General features: G+C 47.3%; 1 protein-coding gene across 3 annotated transcripts in view; it reads left to right on the top strand.

Annotated features, from left to right (window-relative positions):
* The window catches only part of SUSD6 (sushi domain containing 6), a 123,364-nt gene that overhangs the window by 71,392 nt on the left and 32,260 nt on the right, over positions 1–19,712 (top strand). For all 3 annotated transcript variants that reach the window (XM_040641724.1, XM_040641725.1, XM_040641727.1), the window contains exons 3-5: positions 12,952–13,149; positions 14,138–14,276; positions 17,830–18,257. In XM_040641724.1, coding sequence (XP_040497658.1) covers positions 12,952–13,149; positions 14,138–14,276; positions 17,830–18,257 — 765 coding nt within the window. The remainder of the gene's footprint in view (positions 1–12,951; positions 13,150–14,137; positions 14,277–17,829; positions 18,258–19,712) is intronic.

The raw sequence follows: 19,712 nt of genomic DNA, 5'->3' as shown, positions 1-19,712 counted from the left end.
CTTTTTTTTTGTGTTTCCCCCCCCCCCCCCCCCGCCCCGCGGAAACAGGACACATGATGAATCTGCACCGGAAAACTCACATGGTTTTCCTCTCTGTCCTTCCCTGTCTCTACTCCACCACACCAGCATACCCTGCTCCATTGAAAAATAGTTTCCAGAGCAGGCAGGCACATTTATATGGCTGGTTTCTTCCGCTGGATTAGTTCTAGAGAGCAGGCTTTCGTTTTATTATTAGCAACATGACTTTGCATTTTAGAACTGAAAGGGTCCTTAAAATCTTATTTTATGGAAAAGGAACCCAGTATTTTTTGTTCTTCAGCCTTGTATTCAGGGTCTTCCTTGTTCTGGTGCCAGCCTGATTTTGTAAATGTCTAGCTGTCTCCTGTTAAACATGGAATCTTCTGCTGCTTTCCATACACACCTCTTGCTTCTCCATCTGTCCTTGTGCTCTCATCTCCCCCTCAGATGTTCTTCCCACTCTCCTTTATCCTGTGGTCACAGTCCTGCTTCCCCCAAAGGTCAGAGTTCTAATACCATTTGTTACACCCTTTCTGATCTCTTCCTCTTTAGATTAGTCCTTCTTCAGAACTTCCTGTCATATGCCATGTTGATTTCTAATGTGTGTCCATTATGGTTACTTCCTAGACAGTAAGCTCCCAGAGAGTAGGGCCTATATCTTTTTCATTTACCCACCCTCCTTCTCCCCTTGCCTGCCGAAGTGCTTTGGGACTTAGTAAAAACTTGTGGAAAGAATGTTACATGAACTCTAGGAGATAAGCAGAATAAATATTACTATTACTATAGCTTGGTTGGGGCTCCTTATCTGTGTCCTCAAAGAGTCTAAAGTCTTCAGGGACAGAACCATATATTATTTATTCTTGAATTTCTAGCACCAACCTGGCACATTGGTAGGTAGGTGTTTAATAGATATTTGTTAAATTACTGAAGTAATTCCTATTAGGAAAGTGAAACCCAGGGAGATTAAGAATCGACACTTGTAAATGTTTTTCAGTCTCTTCTGGGTGAAAGTTATTAAACCCATTTTTTGGAGGACAGAAAGTTAAAGGGCATTTTCTGTTCACCTGTGTGACATCTGGACATAGTTATCTACTGACACATAGAATGGGTGAGGCTGCAACAGGCAATATGTTCTGACCAGGAATCTTGGACTGGTCAGTCAAAAATGACTTGGCAGAGTCAAGGGTCCAAAGACCAGGAGAGGCCAGGGAGGTGACAGGAGCACAGGCCTCAGCATGATTAATAAGAACACAGTTGAGATTCTCCTGCTGACTCTGACCTGGTCTGGGCCCAGACTTCACTAATCTGTTTTGAGGCTGCTCTGTTTAGTGATCAAGGAGTCTTGACACTATGCTACAGCCAGGCTGGTAAATACACAGGCTAAATCAAAGGGGAGGCAAGTCCCAGTCTTGTGCAAAAGCACCTTGAGAGCCATGTGCCCTGCCTTGGATCTCAGTGGATTTTAATGGATTCCTGTTGTTTTTAAAGTTTCTTAAAAGAGGCAGAAATGCGTCCTCAGAGAAAAGCAACTGGGAAGGATTCACCTCCTGTGCCTGGGAGGGGGATGGGAGTACCCTGCGGCGGGCAACCTCTCCATTGATGTCAGTGCTCCCATCTGGCCCAGAACTCCAGAAAGACCCAAATGTTGAAAAGTGGAGAAGAGCAAAAAAACACTTGAGAGAGTTTGACTCCTCGTTATCCTTGATCAGCTGATGGTAGCACAGGGTGGTAATTTCCCTTTCTAGGAGGTACAAAGGAAATCAAGAAGGCTTGATAAGCTGCTTTTCCTGTGGTGGCCATGTGAGACAGAGTGGTTTAAGATCAAGTGTTTCAAGAAGAGAATCCCATCCCCCACAAGACAGAGGAGGAAGAATATCCAGATCAGTGGACTTTATAACTGCGGATTCCCATCTACCTATACCCATTGTCACCGTGTGCCTCATACCTGTTGGTTCAAAGGTTGTAAGAGCTTCTTACCTCCACTCCCCCTAAAAAACAACAACAACAAACAAAAAAAACTTTCCTTTTATATTTCCTGTCCCTGTCTTACGGTAGAGTCAGGCCCGACTTGAGCCCCCACAGAATGTACAGGGCTTTGTGGCATGCCTTTGTTAACCTTAAAAATAAAAGTCCGTTATTTTACCAGCAAAAATGGGTTTACTCAAAAATAACAGAGAATTGCAATTCGGGACATGCCAACTATGGCAAAACCATAGACAAGTCCAAAAAACAAAATAAAGGAACTTTAGTTTATGGAGGAGGAAGTTGGGAGGGTTTGTTTTGAACGAAAGTCTATTGGAGAAAAGCAAGAGTTCAGGGTAATGACGATTTCTCTTTGACTGAGTTGCAGGGGTAATCAGCTTCTTGTAGGAGATGCAATATGCGTATTTCCCTTTTGGGGCCTATAATTGATGATTCTTTCCTTTGAGATGTTCTGCTAGGGGTCTGTGACTGATAGTTCTTCCGGTAATGGACATTGAGTGCTATGGCTATCCATTCCATCCTCCCCTTCTAGCATCCTGAGTCTACTTTAGTGAGATTTCCCTTAATTAATTTTCACACCTCAGACTTACAGTCTGTTAGTTACACCTTATATGTCACAAGGAGACCCAGTCACATCTTTCTTCAGAAAGACCATTCAAATTTTTACCCCTCAATTACTGGTGAGTGTTTTTCGGGGAACTGCGATGTTTTGTTGGTGGATTTAGTCCATCACCTGCTCTTTGTCACCATCTGTAGTTAGAGTTTACCGATTATTTCCCTTCATTCTTTGAAGTTGGGTAGGACCTCAGTGAGTAGTAGTGTCCTATTGAGTACCTGAAAGAAGCAGAACGCCGCCTGACTCACTGTTCGGTGGCACATGGCAGAGGCTGATTATTTGGGGCTTTGGTGGAGATGCCCCAGTGACCCTGTGTGTTCCAGGAGCTGGCCGAAAGTCAGCCCACTGTCTAATTCTAATTCACCTCCCCGTTCTGCATTTAGTGACCACCTTCCTTTCACACATCCTTCTAGGAAGATTTGCATTCTCAGCTGAAAATGCCCCATACCTTCTTCTCTTGCAGCTTTGGTAACTGTAGTCCCTAAACAGCTGGTTTGTTGCACTCAGAGATTTATGAAGGAAACTGTCTTGCCTTTTTCCCCGCTGCTCCTGAAAAATGTGGGCCCACTTGAGATATGAGCTGAGTCCTCTGGGCACAGGTAAACTCGCCTGTTCACATTCTTCTCCAGACAGAAATCACTGCAACTTTTGTCAGTCATACCCCACCCCCATGTTCTACCTTTGTAGGTCTTGGGGTAAAATTTTCTGCTTGCATCTGTAATCAAGGAGCTTCTCTGTAAGAGGGAGAAGGGCAAACTGAAGTTTGAATCCAGACTCGTAATGCTTAATAGCCAGGTAACCTCAGACCATTACTAAATTTTTCAAAGGTTCAGCTTCTTTATCTGAGCAAACTGAGTATTCTCCCACCTTCCTGGTAGGGCGGGAGAATTAAATAGGATGGCAGCTTTAAAGTGCCCAGGGTGGTATCTCGTGATACATGTTCATTCTCTTCCTCTCTTCTACCCTGTTGGACAACAGAAATCATTAAATTTGTCTTAAATTTAAATTTGTGTTTCTTGAAGGCCTACTGTGTGTGCTTGGCACTGTCCTTGGCATTAGGAGTTACCAGTAGAGTTGGAAATGAACCCACAACTCTGATCTTTGCGCCTGAGTCCAGCCCTACTTTAAATTCCAAGCCAGACCACTAATTACCACCTGCTTATCAATTACCCTTCTGGAGTTGGACAGTGCCTTAGGCAGCAGACGGGGGCCTTCCTCCAGAGGACTAGCCTGCATCCTCTTGGAGGTGGGGAATTCTGAGGGGGGAGAACAAACATGTGCAGCTTAGTTAGATGATAGGGTGAAGGAGGTGAGACTGGGAAGTAGCAGTTGCTGGAAAAAAGGAGAAATAAACGCCATCTACTTTCTCTTAACCCTTTTGTCACTGCCATTATCAGGGGTGCATAGTAACGTTTGTTCATGCACATGGAGTGGCTTGGCTCCCTAGCTCTGCTGTCATCCCACTGTCATGTGGGCTGTGCTCTATGGGTCACTGCACTGGGTGATGGCCAGGCCTGGAGGGGATAGGATGAAGGCTAGTGGTCCTCCCTGCAACCCTTCTTTTAGCAGTCGTGACACTAGGAGGGGGAATGGGGGTGCAGCCAGAGCTGGCAGCCTGTTCCCCTGGGTCCCTGAGCTGCGAGAACAGGAGGAGGTAATAGGGTAGCAGGCCATATGGAGGCCATTTGTCAGTCAAGAGAGCAGCCCAGGCTGCTCTGCTGAGAAGGCGAATGGGGAAAGGGGCTGGTGTTACTGAGCTGGAGCAAGGGGAAAGCAAAAAAAAGACCCCCCCCCACACACACACAGAGTGCTCGTCCTGCTCTAGTCTCTGCCTGTCCTGTCTCCAGATTAGCCAGACAGTCCTACAACAACCTTCTTTCTTATCTTTGCCGAAGCCTCTGCCCTGCCCCATTCCAAAAACCAGAGGTAAAGGTCTAGTTTGCTATGTGAAAATGAATGTAAAGTTTATCAGTTCTTGATATGTGCCAGACATCATGCGTGTTTCTTTTAGGTAAGCAGTTTTATCTTCTCTCTAAAACACTACTTGTGGGTAGGAATGACTGTCAAAGAGTAAGGCTCAAAACAGTTCAGGCAGTTGACAAGGTTGTAGATCAGTTCCCTGGGTCAAACCTAAATTCATCTGGCTGACATCCAAGACCATGCTCTGAGCTGTCCTGGCCCTGATCCTGTCAGGTCAGGAGTACATTTTCATGGTATATACCAAACTTAGAGAATATGAGATGTACCTTGCAGAGGGATTATCTTTGCTATTACCTATTCTTGCCATATGTCAAATCAGAAACCACATGGTCCTTTGTAGTTAAAAACATGACAGTGCCTTGAAATGTGGGCAGAATTTTGCAAGTCAAAGCAGTTTTCTACTAAGCATCTACTGTCTGCCAGATTCTATGCCAAGATCTGGGGATAAAAAAAAAAAAGAGCAGAACAAATACTTGCCCCGGGGCTTGGGTGGGGTTAGTGGAGAGATGGGGAAAGGACTGACCTGTGAGGAAGTGATTGTTGCAGAGCCAGCAATATGGTGATAGGTAGTTTATAGAGAAGAATGAAGATGTGATGGGAACACAAAGGAGGAATAATAAAGCCACTGTTTATTGAACACTTAGTGTGTGACAGACCCAGTACCAGGCGCTTTACCTGTGTACTTGTGATTAATCTGCACAGCCACGCTGTAGGTAGACAGACACCTGTACTTTAGTATCCCTATTTTACAAGCAGGGAAACTGAGGAATTGGAAGATGTGCCCAAGCCCACACAGGGCAGAGGGTAACCATTAGCATTGTGACTCCAGTGCTCTCATTCTAGACCTGTGCTGGTGAGCGCTACCCTGTGCTGCTTTGTTATCCCTGGCAGTGCTCTTTGGAATGGTTCTCTGGAGCAGGTGACCTTGGGACTGAATCTCGAGTGATGGGTGGGGTTCCAGCTGACCCATGTGCTTTCAGGTCAGGGGGAGGAGAGAAACAGCACTTCTTCTTTCAGAACGACTGAGGGCTTTGCTGGATGCTTCCAGGTTCTAGGAGTTTCATGTCTGCAGCAGGGTGCAGTGAAGATGTTCCTCCTCATTGGCTCTGAAGCCGTGGCTTGCATTTCCCCTTTCCCATGAGGTGGAGGGAGGGAGGGAGGGAAGGAGGGACCCAGACCCAAGACAGACAGGCTCTGAAGCCAGCCCCACTTTTGAGTTACCCAGTCTCCCGGTGCAGGGCTTCCCCCAGGCCTCTCTCAGGGAAAATGGGGGTGGAGGCCTGGGAGAAGCAGAAGAGGCAGCCTAAACCGTGGGTGGGTTCCCCCTTCTCTCCCCCCCACCCCAGTGCCACACCCTGGGAAAGGCCAAAGCTGTGGCAGTCTGGCCCTCCCCCATCGCGTGGGAAGTTCTCATGAGAAAAGGGATCCCAGCTGGACAATGGCTTCCTGTCTGAGTGCTGGAAAGGTTTGTCTCAGAGGAGAGGAAGGTTGCAAATGGCATGAGAAATTGTCTCTTCCCTCTCATTGCCACCCGTTTGAGACTTTTGACTCTTTGGGTGGTGGGTCAGGAAGGCAGAAAGCCAGGGAAAGCGGTGGACAGAAGTAGCCCTTGGGTATCACTTAAGTGAACTCCTCTGGCTGTTTCCCTGTTCCCACTACACACCCGAGACAGGAATCTGCCCACAGGGACGCGGGAGTTTCTCTACAGGCAGGATGCTTCTCCTCAAGCGCCTCACACCTTGTGCTCGGTGTAAGACCACCATGGCTGCAGAACTTTGATGAAGGAACCTTGAGTGGGTGGTGCGGCTAGCCACCCAACCAACTTCAGACAAATTTGCAAATATCAGATGAGACCTCAGAGGTCATCTGGTTCAGTCTCGTCATGTCAGAGGGACCACTGTCCACAGGCGGTACTCACATTGTCGTTGTCACTGGGCTCCCTTTCCAGGACCGTGGGTATGGGAGGAAAAGCTGGGCTTAGAGACCCTCTGTTACTGCCCTGTGCCGTGGAGAGGGAAGTCTGCCTTCCTGGGTTCAAATCCTGACTCTGCCCCTTTCCTGCTTGGTGCCCTTGAGCAAGTTTCTTAAGTTCTCTTCACTCATGTGTATAATGTGATAAGACGTTTCTTACAGGGTCTTTGTGAAACTTAAATGAGTTACATACATAAAGTGCTTGGACTGGTGCTTGGCACTTAGTAGTTGGTCAATAAACGTTAGTACTGGGATTTTTTAAAGGCGGTCTCATAAGAAACCTTTTGACTATAGTCAGATGTGATCAACATTTGTCTGGAATGTCCACTCCCAACTTTCTTGGGAGGTTTTCATGAGAGAATCACCTCCTATTTGAGCTAGCCTTTTCCCACTATAGTATGACTTGTCCTTTCACGTATAGAGTAGCTAGATGTTCCAAAAGCTCCGGGCCTAGTGTATCAGGGGATGAACCACAGCATGGAGCCTAGGAGCGAGAGTGCCTGTTGAATCTAGCATTGTCATTTCCAAAGGTGTGATTTGCAGCAAATTTCTCAACTCAGCGGAGCCTCATTGTTCTTAGGAGAAAATATAGTACCTGCTTCATGTTAAGAGAGACCTCACAAGAGTGCCTGGCACATGTAATATCCTATCTATTTGCAGTAATTATTACTTTCCTTGTTTTATGTCCAAAAAAAAAAAAAAAAAAACCCAAACCAAAACACCAAACTGCACATTTGAACACCCTTTTTGTGTGTTTTTACCTTGCTTTTTCTCTGGCTCTGCTCCTAACTATTGAGAGCTAGAAGTAGAAATTGGACCTTCACATATCAAGAAGGGATTTTGAGAGAAAGCACATAAACCATGCCTTTTAAAACAACCTGCAGGGCTCCTCAGTGCCCAGGGCTACCTTCTTCCACATCTGCTGCTTTACCTCTCACCTCCTGCCCTGGGCAGTGGCTCTGAACCCTCTCCACTACTTTCTGATCCCCAGACACCTCCTCTGACTCTCAGGGACTCTTGTCCACGATCTGTGCTGTTCAGTACAGTGGCTCCCAGCTCCATGTGGCTACTGAGAACTTGAAGTGTGGCTAGTCTGACTTGAGATGTGCTTTAAGTGTAGTCTTACTAATGAAAAAAAGTATTAAACATCTCATTAATAAATTTGTGTATCGATTACATGTTGAGATGTAATCACCAATGTATTTTACATATAGTAGGTTAAAATAGATTATTAAAATTAATTTCATGTGTTTTCTTTTGCTTTTTCAATGTGGCTACTAGAACATTTACAATTACCCATGTGGCTACATTATATTTCTGTTGGACAGTGCTGTGCTGTGGTGTCCATCTGTTCCTTCCTCCCCTCCTTATCTTTTTGATCCTGTTTCTCTTCTTTGCCCCCGGGGTCTCACCTTCCTCCAGTTGCCACCAGTGCTGAGATGAGTAAGGGGTCTCTGACAAGGACAGCCCAGGCTAATAGAGAAGCTAAGCCTTTTAACACTTCCTTCTTTGATTTACATTAGAGTTGGATGCATGTGAGGCTGTCCTGTCTAAATTGTAAGCTTTTTGTGGGCACAGTCCTGTCACATGGACATTTATGGCCCTCCTAGGGTAGCTTGTCGGGAGAGGGGAGCTCTAATCCTTTGATGGAATTACAACCGAATAGGGACATGTACACTTTTGCCTCCAGTGGTGTCCCTGGTGATTGCAACTGCTGTGTTTGTGTACTGGGTTTGGGGGAGCCTTTTTCTTCTCCCCTGAATTCCCAGGAAAGCTTTTCCCTGGCCATCCTTTCTTTTGGATACCTTGATTAAGCACCTACTACTTTGTGCTCAGTTGTGTGCTAAATGTTACTCCTCTGATTTTAGTCTAAAGCATTGTTTCAAACCTGGGAGTGAACACCAACAGTTTCTTAAGCCCTCAGCCTGTGTTTGGGAGTATGGTGTTTTCTTGGTAACTGACGTCAGCCAGAAATGGCTTTTGTTGAGCCTTTTAAAAATGCACCAGGTGTTTAAATGTCTCTTTGCCCTCCTCGGGCTGGCCTTCGTGCTCCCTACTCCCCACACCTCATTTTGTGGGGCTCAAGTGCTTGTTCAGTTTGTTGAACTGAACAGTTTGATCTGGAGCTCCCTTTGATTTGCTTGTTACAGAATCTTACAAAGTTTGTTTTGTTTATTGCCTCTACCTCCTAAAAGGCTGGTCCCCAAAACAACAAAAGCAAAACCCATTTAGAAGGACTGGTCGAGGGTTCTTGTTTTCTACTGAGGGTTTAGGCTGCAGTGACTTGGAGGTGGAAGGATCAGCCAGTTTATTTTGCTGTCTACTCCATCTGCCCCTCCCCACCCCGTTGGATGGCCTTTCGCTGAACGACTGCTGTGCGCCAGGCACTCTGAGGGCCCCTGAAGAATTACCTCGCTGCTTCCTGTGCTCACTGGAGGCCTAAGTGGCTGTAGGAGATAATGGAAAGCAGAGAAGGAAGCTAAGGAGAATTAATTGATTTTTTTTTCCTGTAAAATTTCTATCTTCTGGCTTTCTCCCTCTCTTTTTAAAATTATGCAGCTTTGGCAAATCAGATGAGTTCATTGTCTTCTTGAGGTTGAGAACAGAGCTTGAAACTCCCTCTGTGGACCTAGGGTTGTCAGAGACAGAGCCTGATGCACAGATTAAGTCAGCCTCCTGCCCAGAAGGGTGGCTACCAGAAGCCTCTGGATGATTATTCTTCCTGATGTTCTTCCCTTTCTCGTTAACCCAGGCATCACTGAGAGGGTCCTCTTGAACACCTGCTCTTTGCCATGACTCTCCCACTCTGCTGTTCGGGCAAAAAGGCCATATTTTTTTCTTGTGTTCCCGGTGTCTTTTTTTTTTTTTTTTTTTTTTAAAGATTTTATTTATTTATTTGACAGAGAGAGCCAGTGAGATGGGGAACACAGAGGGGGAGTGGGAGAGGAAGAAGCAGGCTTCCCAGCGGAGCAGGGAGCCCGATGTGGGGCTCAATCTCAGGACTCTGGGATCACGCCCTGAGCCGAAGGCAGATGCTTAACGACTGAGCCACCCAGGCACCCCAGTGTTCCTGGTGTCTTAAAATGACCTTGCCTCCACCCACCCTTTTTTGTTTATTCTTCTGCAGCCTCCTTACTTTCTTGGACCTGGGGTAGCCTCTTTGCAATGCTGAGCCTGATGCATTTAGCTTGTCTCCTTTGTCTGACCATCATAGATAGCATAAAATAGCCTGTGTGCACTTATCTTACCATACTAGCATTGCTGTACTGTTGACATACTCTAAGTCTCCTTCCAGCTCTCTCCATCTTTGATCAGATTTGGCTCTTGTTGAGCCTTTTAATGTAATTCTTGTAATTCTGCCCTTCTCGAGACCCCTCAAAAGCTCCCCTTATCCTTTGAACATAGTACAAACACCTGTGGCGGTCAGGGCCCTCTGCAGGATGGTTTCATTGCTTGTCACTTTTTTCTGAATTTTCCTTATTGTATTATGCAACCCAGCTAACTGGGGCTGCTTGATATTTTCTAGGCTTTACCTACACTTTCCTACCTCTGTGCATTTGCTTAAACCTTCTTCTGGTGAGATAAAGCCCCACTTGAAATGCTGCCCGGTCCATGAACCTTGCCTAGTCTTTCCCACACAAGACGTGGTCTCTCCTGCTTTGTGCTCCCTGTCTTGTGGCACTAATCATGTTCTTTGAGGTGTATTAGAAAGTCTGTGGAGTATCTTTGGAAGAATATGAAAGAAATGGGTGCAGGGCCTTTGAAGAGAGGATCTGAGTGACTCAGCAACAGGAAAGGGTTTACTAAACTTTTCACTGCACACCCTTCTTTTTGAGTTGTATATCTTGTGTATGTATTTCCTGTGGTTTTTTTTTTTTTCAGTAAAATTATTTGCATAATGAAGACCCACTCTAGAAAACATTGGGGAGTACGTTTATAACCTCAGAGAAGGGAAAATGTCCTTAAGACACAAAACCCAGAAGCCATAAAGAAAACAACTTTTAAGATATTTGTGTGTACTTATTTGTCATATCCCTATTTGGCTCCAGGTACCTGAAGTGCTTCTCTTTTTCATCCTTTTTCAGAGCATAGCACTGTGACCCCTACACAATAATTAATAAGTATTAGTTGAAATGAAATGAAATTGCAAGTCACTTCTTTGTACACCTCACTGTTTTTCACTGATCAAATGAATCCTAGGTGATCTCCAGGGTTCCTCTCAAAGATTCCGTGCAGATATGGGCTTTATGGGCAGGAATACCAGCAAAGCAGGGGTGGCTTTAGAACCAGCAGCTCTTCCTCTGAGACCATTTCTCCCAGCACACCAGACCTGTGAGTGGGTCCTGCCTGCTTTCTGGAGCTGCCCTGGAGTGCTCGGCGTTCATTATGCCTCGGAAATGCCCCGATTAGACACAGTTCTAAGAGAGCCGGTTTATCTGCGGCAGGCTTGTTGGCCCTGAACAAAAGAAGGAAAGTGTAAAGAGTAAAGCCGTTTGTATAGGTTTCTTTGGAAATCCAGCTGGCCAGCTCTTTGAACTAGTTGGCCAAAGTTGCAGGAGGCACCAGGAGTGTGGTGGGTCTATCCCCCTCCTGTTCAAGACTTTGGGTGAGGTGGGTGGCATGGGAAGAATCTGGAGAAGGGACTGGGGGGCTTATTTGGGCTTGTAGGCAGGGAGCCGTCATCTCTTTTTTGACGTGACCTCCCCCCCCCCCCCCCCCGGCTGGCAGTTGTCTTGCTTACTAGCAGTTTGTAGGTTGAAGGGAAGTGGTATTTGGTGAGACATTGTAAGGGCATCTGTATGCGAGGGAGCAGTGGGCAGTCCAGTGAACAGGAGAGGGCACAGTCAGACGCCAGATCTGTTAGAGGAAGTGGGGGGAAAAAACCCAAAAACAAACCAAAACCAACAGTTCTTAGTTTCATACTGATGTTCTTGTGATAGGATAGGGGCAGGGTATCTGTCAGCAAAATCAGATGTCCTTTGGAAACTTTTCTCTTTCTTGTATTAGTATGGCTTTTGGAAAGTTGAAGTTCATGGTACCTGGCCATCCTGCCAGTGTGTCTTCTCCCCCAGCCCAGCCTTCCAAACAGCGCTTCCTTTCGTGCCCCTGCTATGTCCCTCCCATTATGGTAAGGCACAGCCCACAATCCATTGGGCAGCATCTGTCCAGGATTGGAAGGGCAGGCCATGGCGTCAGAGTCCCCCTTCTCCTTGAGCTGCTCAGACCTCCCTGCTCCTCTGACTTATTACTACAACTTACCTATCCCAGGGTTCCCACTGCACTTGCACTCCATTTGCCATCCCCCTGACTGACCTGTTTGAAAGGGAGGTATCCTTGGGGCGCCTGGGTGGTGCAGTCGTTAGGCGTCTGCCTTCGGCTCATGGCGTGATCCCGGCGTTCCGGGATCGAGCCCCACATCAGGCTCCTCCGCTATGAGCCTGCTTCTTCCTTTCCCACTCCCCCTGCTTGTGTTCCCTCTCTCGCTGGCTGTCTCTCTCTATAAAATACATAAATAAAATCTTAAAAAAAAAAAAAAGAAAGGGAGGTATCCTTGACATACACACTTTTTAAAGGCCCACTCAGCTCATGGGTTAGAAGCAGTGTCTGCAGGTGGAAAGAGCACAGATCTTCGAAGAGTTGACCGGGGAGGTCTGCCCTTTACGCTGCCTCACAGCTTAACTTCTGTGGGCCAGTGTCCTCCTCGACAAAGGGGAGTGATGATACCTATCTCCTGGAGCTGTCAGCATGACTAAGATAGGAGGTGAAGGTGCTTTTGAAGCTAAATAATCCTTCCTGAATAAAAAATGTGGGCTTTACTATGAGTAAGAGACAAGTGCTGGCAGTGACTACTCCAGTCAGGAGGTGGGGGGTTGAGAGGGGGCTAGGAATCCATCAGAAATCCTCTCTCAGGCCACGAAGGCACATTTTCATCACACGATGGAGTCCTTGCTGGTTTTGATGTTGGAAACAGGGCTGATGTGTCCCCTGCCCAGGTTGACAGTATTTTTACTATCTTTCACTTGGATTCATTGTGTGTCTCAGTAGGTTTTATCAAAACCGTATTATGTGCTAGATCTCTGTGAGTTCACAACTTTGTCAGTCTGTCACTCCCTTATGGATACAGTCCTCTCAAGGCACGTGCCGAGGGAGAGGGGCAGTGTTGCAAGCAGCCAGACTTTCCCTGTGGCCAGCATGCTTCCCTCTGTCAACGGCAACCTGAATTTCCAGAGTTTGGCCAACAGCCTTTCCAAGGGAATGGCTCTTGGTTCCTGCTGTGGTTCCCGTTGAGGCTTGCAGAACTACTCTGCGCAGCGTCACGGACAGAATTCCCACCGGAAAACCCCAGCACTGTAGCACTGTGCACTCTCTCTCTGTCTTTGCAGTGTGTTCCCTGCCCCCAGAGCCAGAGAATGGTGGCTATATCTGCCACCCCCGGCCTTGCAGAGACCCCCTGAACGCGGGCAGCGTCATTGAGTACCTGTGTGCCGAAGGCTACATGTTGAAGGGCGATTACAAGTACCTGACCTGTAAGAATGGAGAGTGGAAGCCAGCTATGGAGATCAGCTGCCATCTCAACGAGGGTCAGTCTGGCATATGGGAAAGGGGGGCTGCTGGGGTTCTGCTTCCTTTAAACTGACGGACAGTCGTGCCCACTTCCTCTAGAGCACCGGTGCCGTGGGGCAGTATTGCTCCTTTGATGCCCTGCGGCCCCCTTCCTTTGGGATTTCACATCTTTGTGAAAGACATCTGGGGTTGCTGGTGCGTGTCCCACTGCATTTCATCTGAGCCACCGAGGGGCTCGATAGCTTTACTGAGGCATCTGTTCTGCTATGTAAAGTCTCTTTGATGCTCAGCATCTCCTGTTTGCCCAGCCAAGTGCTGGTGACCTTTGACCGTGTTCTGCTAACACCTTCTGGAGTGTCTCTTTTATATTATTTTTCTTTGAATGGAAATGGACTGTTTTGTTACAGAGCTACAGTCCAGCTGGACAGAAGACCTCTCCCCCTCCTGCCTCCTCCTGTCATGCATGACAGGAAAATGCAACTGCCGGCAGGAAAGCGTGTGTCATACAGCCATCTTTGTGCTTCACACTCAGGCTCCAAGGCCATGACACCCCAGAGAAGGCTGGGGACCAGCCTGAGATTTACAGCTGAAGCTACAGGATCTTAGAAGGGGGAGCTATTACAGCCCGGTTCTTACGTTTTCCTGCCACATGGGGGAAACATGGGTGGGACCTAGAATGGTGGAATGCTGTGTCCGTGGAAGTGGTGGATGTCCACCAGTCTACTACTGAGGGCAGCATCAGAAGGGGTTCGTAAAGTTCAGATCTCTAGGGGTCGGTGAGGTTGGGAGTGAGATGGCCCTTACAGGTCTTAAGTGAGTTTTAGATTTGGGAACAGGGTAGGGAAATGGCCCCTTTCCTTGTATATAAAAGCTGCTCCACACGTCAACTTCTAAAGTGGCCCCAGCCGTGGCACTGGGCAAGGGACCTTGGATGAGATCAGCCGTGGGGCTCATGTGTTCTGGGCCTAGGTATAACACATTTCTGACGATGGTTTATTTCTGTAGACAAAGATGCCCACACATCCCTCGGGGTCCCCACGCTGTCCATAGTGGCTTCCACCGCCAGCTCCGTGGCGCTCATTCTCCTCCTTGTGGTGCTGTTTGTACTGCTGCAGCCGAAGCTGAAGTCGTTCCATCACAGCAGGTGAGCCCGTGGCAGTGTTGGGGGGATGGGGGAGGTGGGTGGCTCTGGGGGCTGGCCTCTGACTGCACAGGGGTGCTGGTGAGCCCAGCAGTCTCTTCTGCTGCGTGTGCCCAGGGGAAGCCAGGTAGCCCTCCTGGGTGCGCCTGGCCCTGTGCTTAACTTCTGCACGCATTAGCTTAATCCTCACAGGAATGGTACAGATGAGGAAGCTGAGGCTCAGAGAGGTTAAGTCACGGTCATCCCTCTAGGTGATGACAGCCTAGAGATTTAAACCTAAATATGTCCAACCCCCTAGCCGTGTCATTTGCCCTACATCAGTGGTTCTCAAAGTGTGGTTCCAGCAACATCAGCATCACCTGGGGACTTGTTGGGAATGGGAATTTTCAGGCCCCACCCCAGACCAACTGAATGAGAAACTCTGGGGCTGAGGCCTAGTGACTTAGTTTGGTGAGCCCTGCAGGTGATTCTGATGCAGGCTCATGTTTGCAAGCCACTGTCCCGTCTCTCTAGTTCCCAGTCCTGGCTGCACGTAGAGTCATCTGCTGGGAGTTAAACTCAAATACCAACACCTGGGCCTCTCTCCCCAGACATTCGCATTAATTTGGTTTGGAGTGGGAGCCTGGCACTAGTGGTTTTTTTTGTTTTTTGTTTTTTTTTTTTAAGATTTTATTTATTTATTCGACAGAGATAGAGACAGCCAGCGGGAGAGGGAACACAAGCAGGGGGAGTGGGAGAGGAAGAAGCAGGCTCATAGCGGAGGAGCCCGATGCGGGGCTCGATCCTGGAACGCCGGGATCACGTCCTGAGCCGAAGGCAGACGCTTAACCGCTGTGCCACCCAGGCGCCCCCTAGCACTAGTGTTTTTTAAAAAACTTCCCCAGTGATCTGAATGTGCAGCTGTGACTGGCAACCACTGCATTATACCTCACTAGAAACGGAGGAAGTGGGGTTTTGCCTGCCTTTGTCACTTTCCTTCTTCCGGTTGAGTGCATTAGCCACAAGTCATCCCAGACTGGGTAGATGAGGTTGGGGGAGGGGGTTGGCAGATGGTGGGGGGCTGGCCCTGCATGTATCCCTTAGGAAGGACTCCTCTTCACGGCTGTCTGTGGTTGATTGGCCTGGCCCGGCAGCTCCTCTTTCCCTTGAGAATGGTTTGTGTGCGCTCACAGCCCTTCATCAGTCACTGTCGTCATCCACAGGCGCGGAGGAACAAACAAAACTGTGTTAAATAAAATGCTTCCTGGTATGGAATTCACAGACAAGGCACAGGCTAAATTTAATCCTGATGTACTAGGTGTGATTTTTCTGTCTCCTTTTCAGTTTTTGTTTGGGGGAGCAGGTCACAGCTATTTTTTTTTTTTAAGGTTGTTAAGCAATTAGTAGAATAAAGAGGATCTGGACGGGACTGTTTACTTGAAATAATCTGCTATTTCCACATAAAGTCAAGCTGACCTGCTTGTCATTTCATTCAAATTAGAAAGTATTTTCCTCTTGTAGTTATCTGGTAAGTGTGTTAAAAGTAACGGCCTGATTTTTCCTGACTTGAGTGGAAGAATGATTTGGTTTTTAATATGGGCTCTGTTTAAATTTTGTACTGTGTGCACATACTGCATTTTAAACAAACAACCAAAAAGCATTTTGAATAACAGAAGTTAAGCACATAGCAGAATGCACACTGCTTTCTATGCCCCCTTGCCGTCAGTCTTCCTTCCTTTCTGAAACCTCCGTGCATTTCTGAGCACCATTCCTGTCATCCTCAGTGTCTGTGCCATTTGAATTGGGCAGCACAGATTTTATCTATTTGTAGGTACAGATGAGGAAATTAAGAGCTAATAACAACAGTCCAGTCCTCGACCTTCTGTGTTCCTGCCATGATGCATGGAAAAGGACACATCACAGATGGCACAGTGTTCCAGGCAAACTGTGACCCCAAGGCAAAAATCTTAATCCCAAGGAAACAGTTCAGTCCAGATTGTGGGACATTCTAGGAGACAACCAGCCTGGACTCTAAAAAATGTCAGTGTCGTGAAAGAAGCTCTATAGTGTACTGTTCTAGGGGAAAGGAGAGGAAACAGGACAAACTGCAATGCATGATCCTTAATTGGATCCTCAAGGAAAACAGACCAGACAACAGCTGAAACAGATCTCTGCTGGGGTGTCAGGAAAATTGGTATCACAGTCTCACACCATTGTTCAGTTTCAGGGATGTAAAGATGCTGCAGTTATATAGGAGAGAGAAGGTTCTGGGGATGACTGTGCCAAATAATGTTTTATGTAGGAAAAAACCCTTACTTTCAAAATGGTTCAGAAGAAAAGTGTGTGTGTGTATCAAAAAGTGATCCCAGAAAAGGTGCTTGCATGAATAAATCTCACACACGTAACTAAAAGAATAAAAGAAGCCAGATACACCTACACATATACACACATACATACATTCATTGTATATCCCGTTCATATCAAGATAAAAAATATGCAAAACTCAATTGTGGTGTTGAAGGGTTCATGTTTAGGCAGTAAAACTACTAAAATAGAAAGCACAGGAATGATTTTCATGAAAGTTAGGATAGTGGTTACTTTTGGTATGAAGAGGTAGGAGATCATAGGGGCAGGAGCAAGGGTGTCTGGGGATGCCGGCAGCATTGTCTGTCTTGACCTCAGTAGGGGTTATATATACACCAGTTACCTTTGGGATAAAACAAGAAGCTGTACATTTTTCTATTTTTGTGTGTTGTTTATGTTATAATTTACATGTAATTTTTTAAGTAAAAAGAAAAAAAAAGTAGCTGAGTCAAAAGAAAATTCTTCAGATTTCAACTCCAGTGTCTCATATTAAGACCACAGTATTTCAGGGGCGCCTGGGTGGCACAGCGGTTAAGCGTTTGCCTTCGACTCAGGGTGTGATCCTGGTGTTATGGGATCGAGCCCCACATCAGGCTCCTCCCCTATGAGCCTGCTTCTTCCTCTCCCACTCCCCCTGCTTGTGTTCCCTCTCTCGCTGGCTATCTATCTCTGTCAAATAAATAAATAAAATCTTTTAAAGACCACAGTATTTCTTTTCCCTCCTTTTTTTAAAAATGGCTTTATGGAGATTTAATTCATATATCATAGAGTGTATCCACTTTAAGTATTCAGACAGTATATTCACAGATATATGCAAGCATTATGCTCTTTCTTCCTACCTGTGCTGAATGACGGCATTATTTTTAGGGCTTTAGGTTCCTAGTTTTTGCACAGGACAAGAGGGCTGGGTACCTGTGTACCCAGAGGGTAAGAACAGAGTCTCTGGAAGCAGATGGAACTGGATTCACATCCCAGCTTCCTCCCTTACCAGCTGTGTGACTGGGCAGGTTACTTGACTTCTCTGAGCCTCATCTGCACTCTTGGTGAATCTGTACTCAACAGGGCTCAGGTGAGGGTTCGATGGGGGTAAGGCACTTAGTGCTGTGCCTGGCACATTGGGAGCGCTCAAAAACGGTCAGTATTGTTGGTGGTATGGTATTTATTTGTGTGCATATTTTAATTCTTCCTCTCTCTTTTCCTCCTTTGGCTGCAGGCGTGACCAGGGGGTATCTGGCGACCAGGTGTCCATCATGGTGGATGGAGTCCAGGTTGCACTCCCGTCCTATGAAGAGGCAGTGTACGGCAGTTCCGGTCACTGTGTGCCACCTGCTGATCCCAGGGTGCAGATCGTGCTGTCAGAAGGGTCTGGGCCCAGTGGGAGGAATGGGCCAAGGGAGCAGCAGTTGCAAGAGCAGGGGGCCGGCTCCTCTGCAGGCGGAGAGGAGGAGGCCCCGGGCCAGTCGGGACTATGTGAAGCCTGGGGCCCTCAGGGCTCAGAGACTGTGCTGGTGCACCAGGCAGCCACCTCCTCCTGGGTGGCCGGCTCAGGGAACAGCCGAGGGGCTTACAAAGAAGCCCCAGATTCAGAGAACAGTGACATACAAAGCCTTTTGTCCCTCACATCGGAGGACTACACAGATGGTAGGTGGTCTGCGGTCTGCGCTGATCATGAATTATGAGCCGCTCAGGGGCCTTGTGGGGAGTGAAGAAGGACTGTGAGCCTCTCTAATAATTGGGTATTGGGGGGCAAAGGGAGAGAATACCTGGGGGATTAGCCTACAGAATAAGGTCTCACCCTCAGCTCCTGGCGGGGCTGCGGGCTCTGTGTAGAAGACTTTCGACTGTTGCCTGTGAATCTTGATAGGTTGGAGTTTCCGAAACTATTTGTGGCCACAGGGCTGTGCTAAATCAAAGGGAGGACAGCTGGTTGGAGGCGGGAGTGGGGTCTGTTCTCCTGTTATAATTTTTATGTTCCTGAAAGGATAGGAGTGACAGGTATGGGGTCATATTACAGAGGAAACTGGAGCTGGTCTCTCTTCCAGGGCATTCAGCGGTTTCATTTGAAACCGTGTACGCCATGCTTGTGTAGTCAGTTCTCTTGCAGTATCTCAGTTAAACCTCACAGTGATCCTGAGAAGTAGGTGTTATTACCATTCCTACTTGACAGATGAGGAAACTGAGGCCAGAGCGTACGTCACTTGCCCATTGGGAAGTGGCTGAGCTGAGATTTGAAGCTGGATGGATCTGGCTCTGAAGCCTATGTTTATAGCCCACAGTGCCATGCTGCCTCGCAGGTGACTTTGGGTTCTCTGTGGCAAGCCAGCCATAGAAGGAAATTGCCACTTCCTGACCTGTCTGCCTTTTCTGGAGCCTGGAGAGTTGAATATCGGGATTGACTCAGTCACTTTAAACAGTATCTTTACCTGAAACCCCAGTGGGGCTCAGGATACAGCCTAAACCCAGCTGTTTCCCTTTGGACAGGGAAGCTTCTGTACTTACCAGGCTTTGCTGAAAGCCAGCGAGGAAACACTATGTTCCCTGGGAGTCTTGGGCCCAGTTAATGTCTGAGGCTGAGAGTATCTGAAAGCAAAGAAGTTGGAAATTCTTAAGTTCAGATCACGTTTAGGAGTTTCCTGAAATCAACAGCATGCCTTCTCTTTTCTCTTGATGGGATATAGAGCTAGGAAGGGGTCGCTACACAGTTGACCCAGGTCTAAAGGTTAGGGGCCCCATGGATAGCCAGCTTATACGTACTATATGTCTGCACTTACTGACACCTGTCCCAAGAGCACTTCTTGGCTCTTACCTTTCCTCAGGAGCCTTGACAGTGCCTGCTCTTCTCCTTTCTTCTCCTGCTGCCTTGCTTTGTTCCATTTATTGAACAAGCATTTTTGAGAACCCATCTTGTGCCTGGTGCTAGTTAGGTTTCTGGAGTGATAGAAAGTAATCTGAAACCTGCTGCCTGCCTGCATGGATTGTCAGTCATTTGGGAAGATCAGGCCTATATTTGAGAAATAATGGAACCAAGAGTTGTAGGTCCATGTCAGAGTGAGGGGCACAGAAAAGGCACATAGTTTATCCAGCTCGCTCCAGACT

The sequence above is a fragment of the Ursus maritimus genome, unplaced genomic scaffold (assembly GCF_017311325.1).
Source record: "Ursus maritimus isolate PB19 unplaced genomic scaffold, ASM1731132v1 scaffold_25, whole genome shotgun sequence".
NCBI classification, from domain to species: Eukaryota; Metazoa; Chordata; class Mammalia; order Carnivora; family Ursidae; genus Ursus; species Ursus maritimus.
This window is presented reverse-complemented; position numbering and strand designations above follow the sequence as displayed.